This window comes from Polypterus senegalus, chromosome 2 (genome assembly GCF_016835505.1).
Source record: "Polypterus senegalus isolate Bchr_013 chromosome 2, ASM1683550v1, whole genome shotgun sequence".
Classification (NCBI taxonomy): Eukaryota; Metazoa; Chordata; class Cladistia; order Polypteriformes; family Polypteridae; genus Polypterus; species Polypterus senegalus.
Genome location: NC_053155.1, coordinates 10,346,017 through 10,358,738, shown reverse-complemented (window position 1 = coordinate 10,358,738; position 12,722 = coordinate 10,346,017). Strand labels below are relative to the sequence as shown.

The window sequence follows — 12,722 nt, the reverse complement described above, 5'->3', positions numbered from 1 at the left end:
GGCACTCGAAGGCACAGCTCGAGACCACACAGTACATACTGTCCAAAGACACACTATAAAAGACGCTATAAAGTATGTGGTATATGTCTACTCAAGCACTGAAAGGCTTTATGAACTCTCCAATGTATTATGCCAAGGCACTATATAATATAAACACTGAAAGAATACACATGCTCTCCCAGCTATTATGCCAAAGCACAACATAACATGTGACATACTGTCTAATCCATTACTCAAAAGCTCTATACACCCTCCTATGTATTATTGCAAGGCACTATACAATAGATTACTGCCCAAGTTAGACACATACAAATAACACATACTGTCCAATGCATTATGTCAAGGTATTACATGATATGTTACATATTATGTGTTTAGGCATTCAAAAGGCTCAATATATATTCTTCAATACCAAGGCACTATATAATATGTTGCATATTATCCTAATTAGGAACTTAAAAAGTCTCTATATACTTTCGAAAGCATTAAGTCAAGGCGCTAAACAGTATCTTGTATGAGTATATCTCTACTCAGTCACTCAATGGTTCTATACACTCTCCAATGTATTAGGCCAAGGCACTATATAATAATATGTTGCACGCTATCTGATAAGGCAGTCCAAGGCTCTGCTCTGTATACTCTCCAAAACATTATTTACAAGGCACCATACAATATACAGCATGCCGTTTAATAAATACTCAAAAGATTACATATTACCTTCAAAGTATTATGCTAAGGCACTATATAATAAGTTGCGTATTATCCTAATTAACACCTTAAAGGCTCTGTTTACTCTACAAAGCTCTATGTCAAGGCACTGTACAGTATCTTGTATATCTCTACTCAGTCACTCAATGCTTCTATATTCTGTCTAATGTATTATGCCAAGGCACTATATAATGTTGCATATTGTCTAATTCACCATTCAAATACTACACATACTATCCATTGTATTAAACCAAAGCACTATATGATATACTACATACTATCTAATTAGACACTCAAAGGCTCAATATAATCTCCAACATATTATTACAAGGCACTATATGTGATATGTTTCATGCTGTCTAATTAGACACTCAAAGGCTCTAAATAGACTCCAATGTATTATGTCAAGGCACTATAAAATATCTTATGTATGTCTACTCGGCCACTCAATGGTTCTATATACTCAACATATTATGCTAAGGCACTATATAAAATGTTGCACACTGTCTAATTCAATATTCAATGACTGAATACTATCCAATGTATTATGGAAAGAAAGGCACTGTATAATATGTCACATTCTATCTAATTATGCACTCAAAGGCTCTATATACTCTCCAATACATCATTACAAGGCACTATATAACATTCTGTAAGCTGTTTTAATAAACACTCAAAGATCACCGATAGCCTTCACTGTATTATGTCAAGACACTCTGAGACTAGACCTACTTTCCAAATACTGATATCTTTAATTTAATAAAAAAAAAATATATATATATATATATATATATATATATATATATATATATATATATTTTTTATTATTAAATTAAAGATATCAGTATTTCCAAGGCACGACTATTATATTGTATTGCACACTCACCTTTCAGGCACCACATACCTTACAATGACTGGACCTGTGGTGCTCAGGTCAAAGGCGCTATATGTCCTGCTGCTCCAAACTCTGCTCTCCCTATTCTGACCACGTGTCTTGCACACACACACAGTCCCAGTGGTCCACATTCCTCTCGTCTGACATGTGACCTCTTCACTCTCTGGCCCAGATGGCCTCCCCAAACACTGAGGTGTTCCCGATCCCCCCCAGAGAGATGGCACGCTGGCTTCTCTTTTTCATTCTCCCTCTCAAGGCGTTTTATGACCCCCTGCCATGCCTGCTCAGCATGTCACAACTCCGTTTTCTAAAATGATGAGCCCTTCCTTCCCTTCTTGTAAATTCAGTTCATCTGCCCTAAACTCTCGGTGTCAAGTGAGACTGAAAGCAGACGCCGGCTGAACTCAGAAGACTTTACCTGCTCATGTGACTGGGGTGGTGGTGGTGGTCCGACTCTCTGCGTGAAAAACTCCAGAGTAGAAGGATCGCTCTCACCTCGACGCATTCTATTTATATAAGTCGCAGTGACTCATCCAAAAAAACCCCTGGCCAACGACAAAAAAAAAAAAAAAAAAAAGTCAGCTAGCTGTTGGATTCCGAGTGAAAATAAAAAATAAAACTATAAATTAAAAGTCAGGAGCAACACAGATCTGTTTCGGTACAGGAGAGAGAAGACCTTTAAAACATATTCATCCATTGGGCCTTTTTAAAATCTGCTTTATCCATCAGATGTAATCAGCACCCAACTGTAGTGAGGGGGGGGGGGCTATGCCAGCCTATGACAGGACCATCTCATTTGTGAATCTACATACATTTGGGATGGGGAAGGAAGCCTGGAACAAACCGGAGGGACAACCAACAGGGATAAAAGTGGAAAATAACCATAAAGAAAGACAGACTGAGAGGCAGGCAGTCTCTCTTTTACCCATCATTTGATCCCAGATCTCATGGAAACATGCGAGTCAGCGTGATAAACCGGTTTGCCAACTCTGTCCTTAAAAAATTGTCTTTTGTGTTCATTTCTCCTGGATTGAAGACCGTCAGACCGGTCCGCTGATGCCCATAAGGTTTATATAGTGACTTCCACCCACGGTTTGATCAGCAATCTCGGTTCGGCTATATGATCACCTGAGCAGGCAGATGGATCCCACCTTAGAAAGGGATATACAATGGTAGGAGGTGGATACATTTAGAGCTATGCTGAGGGCACCATCTTAAAAAGTACAACTGGCAGCATGCGGGCTCTATAAAGAGTGCACAGAAAGGCACTATTAGAAAAGTACACACAGAGGCAGCAAGGCACAATAAAAAGTAGAGTGGATATGAGAAGATATGCTTGAACACCCACACAGGAGATGCGCTTGTACAATGAAAGCGAGAGCAACGGTTCAGTGAGCAAGACAACATCTGGAAATGGTGCCACGTGCTGCTGCCACTTATCCATACCCTGAGTCATGGGCACAACTATCTATTTTAGTCCCAATTGACCCTACCTGTACTTTGACATCAGAGTTGACATTCCAGACAAGACAAATGACAATGACTAATGGCACTTTGGGGAAATTGTTAGTGTTGCTGCCTCATGGACCAAGCGGTCTTGGTTCAAATCTCTAAACTAATTATTATCTGTAGGGAGATTATGTGCTCTCACCGTGCACGGGGTAAATATTCAGTTTTGTCTTCCACACTACATTAACTAGTGCTTCTGAATGGACCTCATTTGAGTAAGTGGGCTGGCATGTAGCCCAGGCTTGGTTCTTGTCTTCCACTGGATTTGATAAAAAAAAGTGCGTGGCACCTCATAACCCTGAACTGTGTGACAATGTTAAGTTGTGTTGGATCAAAAGACCTCCGTCAACCAAAACCCTCAAACTCCCCCTGCTGAACACTCTCCCTTGCTCATATACTGTCATGAAAATGGGTACACTGCAGATAAAGAATGATCAAGGGAGGGAGTTCATCACGCCTGGAATGGAGTGTTTGGTATTGATCACCCCTCAGTCCATTATTGAACCAGCGTCACCCTATTTGCAGTGCCCATCTATATATATCTATATCTACCTACCTACCTACCTACCTATATATATATATATATTGTAATGGATGGCCGGGTTCCACGCCCGGCCCTTTTGCTCATGCTCCGGGGAAGCCACTAGAGACTCCGCAGAACATTTCCCCGGGACGCTTGGAACCCTCAACTGAGCGGGTGAACGGGCAGGAGTTTCCTGCCTGCTTCCACTCCCACAAAGTTCGAGCCAAAGGGAGTCGAGTGTGCTACAACTGCGGCAACTGTGGCCACATCTGGCGGTGTTGTCCTGTGAGGACGTCCAAGTGGCAAAACACCCCCAGACCGTTTGCTTATATTTCCACAGGGCAGAACTGTAGTGCTGAGGACACCAACTCCCCATTATGGAGAAGATCAGCCCTCGCGGGATGGGCCGCTGAGTCCCACGAGACTCATCTGGAAGAGGGGTGGTGTAATGGACAGCCGACCGGGTCCCATGCCTGGTCGGGATGACCCTGCTGTATATGGTCCGGGGGAGCAGCCGTGGACTTCTCAGTACCTCCCCCGGGATGCTTGGTGGCAGCCTCCCTGGTTGATGATGCCTCAATTTCCCACAGTGTTTCATGGGAAATGGAGTTCTCCCCAACCCTGTGGGGACTCAGGATGGCTGCCAGGGAACGAGACAGATAATTAAGCCTAATTTAATCATCAGGCCCACATGGGAGTGCAACTGGGAACAGGGGAACAAGCAACAGGAGCAATCCCGGGAGGGCCATAAAGGAGCCAGCAACCACCACTCTGGGCCAGAATCGGGAGGAAGAGGGCGAGGTTGACTGAGAGGACGAGTGGTGGTGCCAGCGGAAGGATTGCTGTGTGTAAAGTAAGGTGCTTTGGGACTGTGTTATACCTGTGGGGTTCACGGGGAAGACGTGCCCCACCGGGGAAGAGTGTTTGGGACTGTGTTGGGCCTGTGGGACACGGGGAAGACATGCGCCCACGGGTGAAGAGAAAATAAAAAAAAGTTCTGTTTAATTTACACGTGCCTCAGTGTGAATCTGTGCCGGGTCGGGCACTTTATATATTCACTATATATATATATATATATATATATATATATATATATATATATATACATACATATTATACAGTGATCCCTTGTTATATTGCGGCTTCACTCCATCGCGGATTTTAAATGTAAGCATATCTAAATATACATCACAGATTTTTCGCTGGTTCACGGATTTCTGACACTGGTCTTTTAATTTATGGTACATGCTTCCTCAGTTTCTTTGCCCAGTTGATTTCATACAAGGGACGCTATTGGCGGATGGCTGAGAAGCTACCCAATCAGAGCACGTATTACGTATTAAAACTCCTCAATGATATACGATGTGCTTCCCTCGCGGTGCTTCACACACTTGAAAGCTCTAACAGCACATATTGATTTTTGATTGTTTGCTTTTCTCTGCCTCTCTCACTCTCTCTGATGTTCTCTGCTCCTGACACAGGGGGTGTGAGCAGAGGGGCTGTTTGCACAGTGGCTGTTTGCTTAGAAGATACGGACGCTCCTCTAAAAAATGCTGAAAGACTACCTTTACATTGATCCCTACCTTGCGGCCGCTTTACGGTGCTTCCACTTAAAAGCCCAACAGCACGTATTGATTTTTGATTGTTTACTTTTCTCTCTCTGACATTCTCTCCTCCTGAAGAGAAGATATTTTTGCATTCTTTTAATTGTGAGAAAGAACTGCCATCTCTGTCTTGTCATGGAGCACAACTTTTGACTAAAGGGTGTTATTTCATGTCTAGAGCGCTCTAATAATGTTAAAAAACGTATTTAGAAGGTCGTAAACAGGTTTTCTATGCTCTTAACTGTAAAAATATTAGATTTATAAATAAAGAATCCTACTTCGCGGGAAATTCATTTATCGCGGTAGAGTCTGGAATGGATTAACCGTGATAAACGAGGGTTTACTGTATGTTTATATATATATAAAATTCAATGTCCGTCTGTCTGTCTGCTTTTCATGAGATAACTGCTTAACGGATTTAGATCAAGTTTTTTTTTTTCTATAATTTGCCCTAAACATTCCGTTTGATTCTGCAACCTCTCTCATCGCGCTAAGTAAGTTCGCTTGTGGTACCAATTTCTTTGCGCTAATCTGAAAGACGCAGCGGATGGGACCCTCCTTACTCACGTGCCAACCTCAGGGTGTAACTTACATCCGCTTAGCTAGCAAATGAGTGAACCACTTAACAGATTTAGATTGGGCTTTTTTCTAGAATTTGCTTGAACTTTCCAGTTGATCTTGGGACTTCTCTCATCACGCTAAGAATCATAGTCCACTTGCAGGTGCGATATATTCATGCTAATCTGAGGGGGCCGAGAAGATGGGGAAGCATGACGTTGGGAGTAGTGAGCCAGGCAGGGTCCTTCTCGCTGTCCTGTTTCACTTCCACGCGGGCGAAGCTGTGGGGGACGGCTAGTTGTACTGTACATACGATATTGTGACCAGTAGATGGCACTCAAAATATCACGCACAAGGGAAGGGAAGCCACACAAAACCCTGGCCACATGAACAAAACTTGACTACAATAATGAAACTTTAAATTTATTATAAGTACTTAATATATAAAAAGAAATAAAAGGTACAATATACTAAAAAATGCAAATTCAATAATCTCTACAGTTCTCAAATTGTGTATCATTCATATAGTACCCATCATTTTAATTCATTTTGATTGGGTGGTGTAATGACAGACTCAAAGACCAAAGGTCTTTGGAACAGCAAATGGGTCACCTGTTTAACTGAACTCCAGACGAAGATAAATGATCAGAAAAGGTAAACTAAAAGGTGCGCCTTAGGACTACGCCCCGTCGGAGGGTTTCCCAACTAACAGAAAAATCTCTGTTAGAACTGGAACTCCGTCAAGTGCTTCCTCTCGCTTGAAAAGATCCCTCTTCCTGGGACACCCGACTTTAATGGCGGTCGGACTGGAAGGGGTGGGGTTTAAGTGCCTTCACTTGGACAACTTCTTGGTATTGTGAGTGAAGAAGAGAGAGAAGTTAGTGGTAGCACCCCCTCTCATGTTGGAGGGTCATTGCATACCTGGGTCAAGCTTGTGAAGGAGTCTTCTTACTAACGTGTGTGTTATAAGGAGGGGACAAGCAGACCTAACCGTGAAGTCGTGGATTTGTGTGAGAGCATCAGTGTTGACATGAAATATCCTGCACCGGTGTTGTATTTGTAATTTGTAGGGTTGGAGACTCGGGAACCAGTGAGTGATCCACGGGTTCGAGTCTCGTCACGAGCAAATGCCACAGAAGCGGGGAGTGATTTGTGACCAATATGAACTCACATTCCAGAAGGTAGCACTGCAGTTGAGTAACCGCCCACTTATTGGCTAAGGACTCTCATTTAATTGTTGTATGTCTCGTCTCCCGGTACATGACGGGGTGTTCTACTCTGTCAACGACTTAGCTTAACTCTGCACCAAGGCCGGTATCTGGAGAATTGGCCTGGAGAAGAAGAGGAATGGAAAAAATCAGGAAACATGAATACTGCAGCAGATGTCAGGGCCTCTTTCAAGTCACAAAATGCGGTTTCGGTCTTAGGACATCACACCACTGTGTTGGGCACCTTCTGCTTCATCAGCTCTGATAAAGGCACGGCACACTCGGAAAAGTGGGGTACAAACTGGCAACAGTATTCAGACAATCCTAGGGAAGCCTGCACCTGCCTCTTTGTTTGCAGCCAAGGCCACTCTTGAATGGCTGTGTTGTTTGACCACGGTGGTCTGACCTGTCCACCGAATAGACTAAATACTTAGCCTTGGTCAAACCAAAAATAGCACTTTTGGTGGTTAATTCCAGAGACCAGCATCATGGACATCTTGAACATGCAGTAGGTGTTCTTCCCAGGTGCTGGAAAAGATGAAGATGTTGTCTTTATTGGCAGCACTACAGGCATTGTGGGGCCAGAGTAGTCTGTCTAGCAGATGCTGGAAGGTTGCAAAAGGGTAGAACGTGATACTGCCAGTGGCCACTTGGGAGTATTTAATGCGTTTTTTTTTTTCCTTTGCCACATCTATCAAGGGGTTCTGTCAATAGCCTTTCATCATATCAAGGTTGGACAGGTACTGGGCATTACCGAGTCGCTCCAGGAGGTCATCCACCCTTGGCATGGGAAAGGCATCAAATTAGGAAACCTGGTTGAGCCAGCAGAAATCGTTGGAGAAATGGCAACTCTCATCCAGCTTGGATACCAATACAATCGGACTGGACTAGGAGCTGTGACAGGCCTCTATCAGTCCCAGCTCCAGCATCCGGCATATCTCTAGCTCCACCTCTGCCTTCTTAGCCTCTGCAAGCCAGTAAGGCAGCTTCCCTGATGACCACCCCTGGTTCTATTATGATGTTGTGGGTGTGTGGCCTGGTCGAGGATCAATCACTCCCTTAACCAAGGCAATAACGGCCCCTGACTCCTTTTTCTGCTCAGGACCACCTCCATCCCCATAATTTAAATGTTCGGCATCTGCGAACAGGGATACTGCTGGAGCCACCGCTGCAGCCTCAGAGTCACGGTCCACCCAGAGTCAAGTCAAGTTGGGTAGCGTGCACTGGTACAGTGCGTTGCCATACCCACTACATGTCGAAACAGCTCAGGATCCCGGTTGGCAACACCCCAGGCAGACACACGGTCCAGTCCCACCCTCTATCTGCCGCAGCTAGGTGTTACGTGGGCGACCCCTTGGCCTGGTCCAGCTACTCGGGTCCCCAACAATGAGGATCTTATGAGCCAGATCACCCTCAGGGAAACACGCCACATGGCCGTAGTGCCGTAACTGACACTCCCTCGCAATGCAGGTCATGTGCCTCATTCGGGACTCCATGAGCAACACAAAGTCAAACCAATGGTACCCAAGGATTTTCTGGAGAGATACAGTACTGAAGGAATCCAGTCTTCATCTCAGGTCACTGGATAGCATCCACGTCTCAAAAACAGGGGGCACCAGGACTCTAAAGACTTGGACCTCCTTCCTTTTGCAGAGATATTACGAGCGCCACACACCCCTTTCCAGAGACCTCATGACCCCCCCATAACCCCCCAATCTGTATACTGACTTCACAGGAAGGGTCACCAGAGACATGAGTGTCACTGCCAAGATAAGTAAACCTCTCAACAAGGTCAACACCCTCTCCGCAGACAGACACCCTGCTGATGGCCATGCCCAAGAGGTCATTAAATGCCTGGATCTTTGGTTTTTATCAGGAACCTCAACCTGACAAGCCCAGACACTCAGACCCCTCACTCAGTCTCTCGAGCGCCCCAATCACAGCCTCCATTGACCAGCGAAGATCACAGCATCGTCAGCAAATTTAAGATCCATAAATCTTTCTTCACCAATAGATTCCCCACATCCGCTAGACCTTGCCCAACACCCAGTCCATACCAGCATTGAACAGAGTAGGAGCAGAACACACCCCTGACGAACACCAGAATCAACTGGGAAAAACACAAAGGTTCTGTCTCCACTCTGCACAGCACTCACAGTACCAGTGTACAGACCAGCCATGATATCCAGCAACCTAGAGCCAACCCAGGGCTTTAAGAGATTAACGTGGTACATGTGGTTTTTTGGACGCCAGTTCAGTTGATACACCTGATAGTCCTATAGCCCCTTCCTTTCCCTGACCTTGAATGGCTTATGGGGATAAGTACCATGACTCAGTCCACTGGGAAAAACTCGGGGAAATGGGAGTTCCAACTGAACAACATGCGTATGCTAGGTGTTCTCTCACAGCCGGACTTAGTTGCTTGAACCGATCCCCAAGCTTGGCAATGTACTCAACACTGTTTCAGAAGGTTGGGGGTGCATCTCTCTTGAACAAGATCAAACAGTCCTCTGGGCTGTCTATCGTACAGCAGCTCGAAGAGGGAGAACCCTGTTGAAGCCTGTGGCACCTCCTGGAAGGTACACTTCACTAGGGGTTAAGGAGCTGATCCCAGTCCTTCTCATCCATCCACACTTCTGCATCTGCTTGAGCATCTGATTAAAGTCTAAACCGGACCATCCATTTGGGGATGGGAAATATACGTCCTGAGATGGCAAATATGGAGGAACTTGGTGACCTCCTTGAAGGCCAGTCAGTCAGTCAGTCAGTCATTGTCACAGGGGTCTGCTGGAGCCAATCCCAGCCAGCACAGGGTGCAAGGCAGGAACAAATCCCGGGCAGGGTTCCAGCCCAATGCAGGGCACACACATACACACCAAGCACAACGCTAGGGACAATTTAGGATTGCCGATGCACCTAACCTGCATGTCTTTGGACTGTGGGAGGAAATCAGAGCACCCAGAGGAAACCCATGCAGACACGGGGAGAACATGCAAACTCCACGCAGGGAGGGACCCGATGTAAATGGCATCCCCTGACCTGTAAGGATTTCTTTGGGGATGCAGACACGCGCAAAAACACCAATGAGTTTGTGACGGATGGCTGGGGACGCACCTGCAGCATATATACCATGGGAGCAAGCATGGGAAACACAACAACTCCCCCTGGACGCTAGATGGCAGCCTCCCTGGGTTGCAGCGGTGCCTCGGACACCCCTCGGGCTTCATGGTGGTTGGAGTTTGGTGCAGCCCTGTTGGGTTCCGCAGGCACCACCAGTGGGTGCTGCAGCAGGAGCTGCTGGCCCCTTTTGGGCATTGGTTTCGCCACACCCGGAAGTGCAGCCAACCTGGAGTACGTCTGGGTACCCAATAAAAGGAGCCAGCGACCACCACTCACGGGCCAGAGTCGGGTGGAGGAGGACAAGGTTGCCTGAGCGTTTGGTGTTTGTCTTACTTTGGGACTGTGTTGTGCCTGTGGGGATTACGGGGAAGACGTGCCCCACAGGTGAAGAAAAATAAAACTTTATTTTATACACGTGCCTCGGTGTCAGTCTGGGTTGGGTCGGGTGCAATATAGCGCTTTTGTGACAAGTTCTGGAACAATTACCCGTAGATGAAGCCACCCAGAGGGGAAATGGTCCCTGGATATCAGGTAGCTTAATCAACCAATACCAGGACATATCGGTGTCCCCTTGCTGAGGGTTTCAGCAACCATAAGATGTCCATGCACAACTGCTCAAAAATGATGTAAAAAAAAAAATGTATTGAATTTCTGGTTCCAAACTACAAAATGTGCAATTCATTTCTATATCTGGAAACATTTTACATTACAAGGGCATTAACTGAGTAAATTTGATGAAGAATTTTATATGGGATTTCACTAAAATTTGCTAAAAGAGTGTCACACATGTGCGCCTGAAGATTTCCCCTCCTGGTTCTGCTGAGCAGTACCACTCTGGGACTGGAGGTGCCTTGAGCATGGGAATGGAGCTATAAAAATAAAATGTATTATTACATTATTATTAACTGTCTCTCCTTTTTCTCCTGCAGCTCAGAGAAGCTAAGGGCACCTAACTCAGCTGCAGTGTCCAGAGCTGGAAGCAGAACCCGAACTGTAGAAAGCTCCAATGAGTTACCTGTGCCTTCCTAACTCGAGAAAATCTTTTTTTTTTTTGGCTATTATGCCAACTTTTTTTGTGTATTCCAGTTTGTGGGATGCTGGCCATAGAGGCAAAAAAAAAAAATGAAACTAGAAAATAAAAAGTAAAAGTTTTAAATGGGCAAAAGAACTTAGACTTTGGAGAGAAGGTGACTAGAAAAGTGTATTATGCTCTTCTTTTTTCTGTTTGGTGTGTATTTAGTGGAGAAGATCACCGAGGACCTGGAAGGCATTTGTTTGTCACACCACACATTCTGACGTTCTTATCCTTTTATGCAATTGCCCATCTAGGCCTTCTCCTTCTCTTTTTTATCCTGGTTAGATCCTCATCCTCAATTTCTTCTCTCAAGATAGTAATAAACACCTTTGTATGTAATCCAGTGTTTTTCTCATTAATTAAAATTGTTAATAATAAAAAATAAAAAACTCATTGTCCATCCATCCATTATCCAACCCGCTATATCCTAACTACGGGGACACGGGGGTCTGCTGGAGCCAATCCCAGCCAACACAGGGTGCAAGGCAGGAAATAAACCCCAGGCAGGGCACCAGCCTACCACAGGACACACTCATACACACACCAAGCACACAACAGGGACAACTTAGAATCTCCAATGCACCTAACCTGCATGTCTGGACTGTGGCAGGAAACCCACGCAGACACGGGGAGAACATGCACACTCCCTCCTGCAGGGAGGACCCGGGAAGCGAACCCCTAACTGCGAGGCAGCAGCGCTACCCACTGCGCCACTGTGCCGCCCTAAACTCATTGTGTTAACCAAAAAGAACATAAAATATCTAAAAGCTAAAATAAAATTAAACCAAAAAAATAAATAATGTGTGAGTGAAAATGTCCTCAACAAGTCATTACACAAGAATGAAAACAGCTGTGTTGAAAGTAGAGTCAACTTTAAGTGTGAACTGCTTACACAATAATGACCCACCATAATGCACTGTTGTGCAGACATGAACCGACTCATCATTAAACCTTATTAAGTATACTTTGCATCGTCACTTTGACTTAAACCCAGATTCTGTAGATTAGTTTACCAATTCATTTTATTTTCACTGTTTCCAAGCTGCGGACAACTTAAAGAGAGCGTGGTTTGAAGTATTTCAAGTACTCCACAGTACATGTGTTTGAAAGAACTTAGTGGACAGAATGCTGCCAACTTGACAGTGCCCCTAAAAGTGCACCTACAGAGAGGAGTAGGACGTCTTCAGCAACATTTTGGGTGGAAGAGTCAGTAGAATATGAGATTCACATATGAGGAATGTAATCACCACAGACAATCTGCCAACTCATCTGAGAAACTTGCCAGGAGTTCGGAAGTTTTGCATGAGGAATTTGGAATGCACTCAAATTAAAAATATCTGGGAGTGAGAGATTAGTTTGTGTTTTGTTACTCCCTTATTTAACTTCATTTTGTTGTTACCTGGCAAAGCCATTATACAATTATTTTTATGATTTGTTCTTTTTTCTGAATCGTTTGTCATGTATCTATTTCATACATCTTCGTGTGAAGTATTCTGAACAATATGCTTGTGTTTCATGCATT

At 44.7% G+C, this 12,722-nt stretch overlaps 1 protein-coding gene across 1 annotated transcript in view; it reads left to right on the top strand.

Annotated features, from left to right (window-relative positions):
• mrpl39 (mitochondrial ribosomal protein L39) overlaps positions 1-11,180 on the top strand; it is a 92,144-nt gene extending 80,964 nt beyond the window's left edge. Inside the window, exon 11 of the mRNA XM_039743394.1 lies at positions 11,055-11,180. Coding sequence (XP_039599328.1) covers positions 11,055-11,154 — 100 coding nt within the window. The 3' untranslated portion in view covers positions 11,155-11,180. The remainder of the gene's footprint in view (positions 1-11,054) is intronic.
• The last annotated feature ends 1,542 nt before the right edge of the window (positions 11,181-12,722 follow it).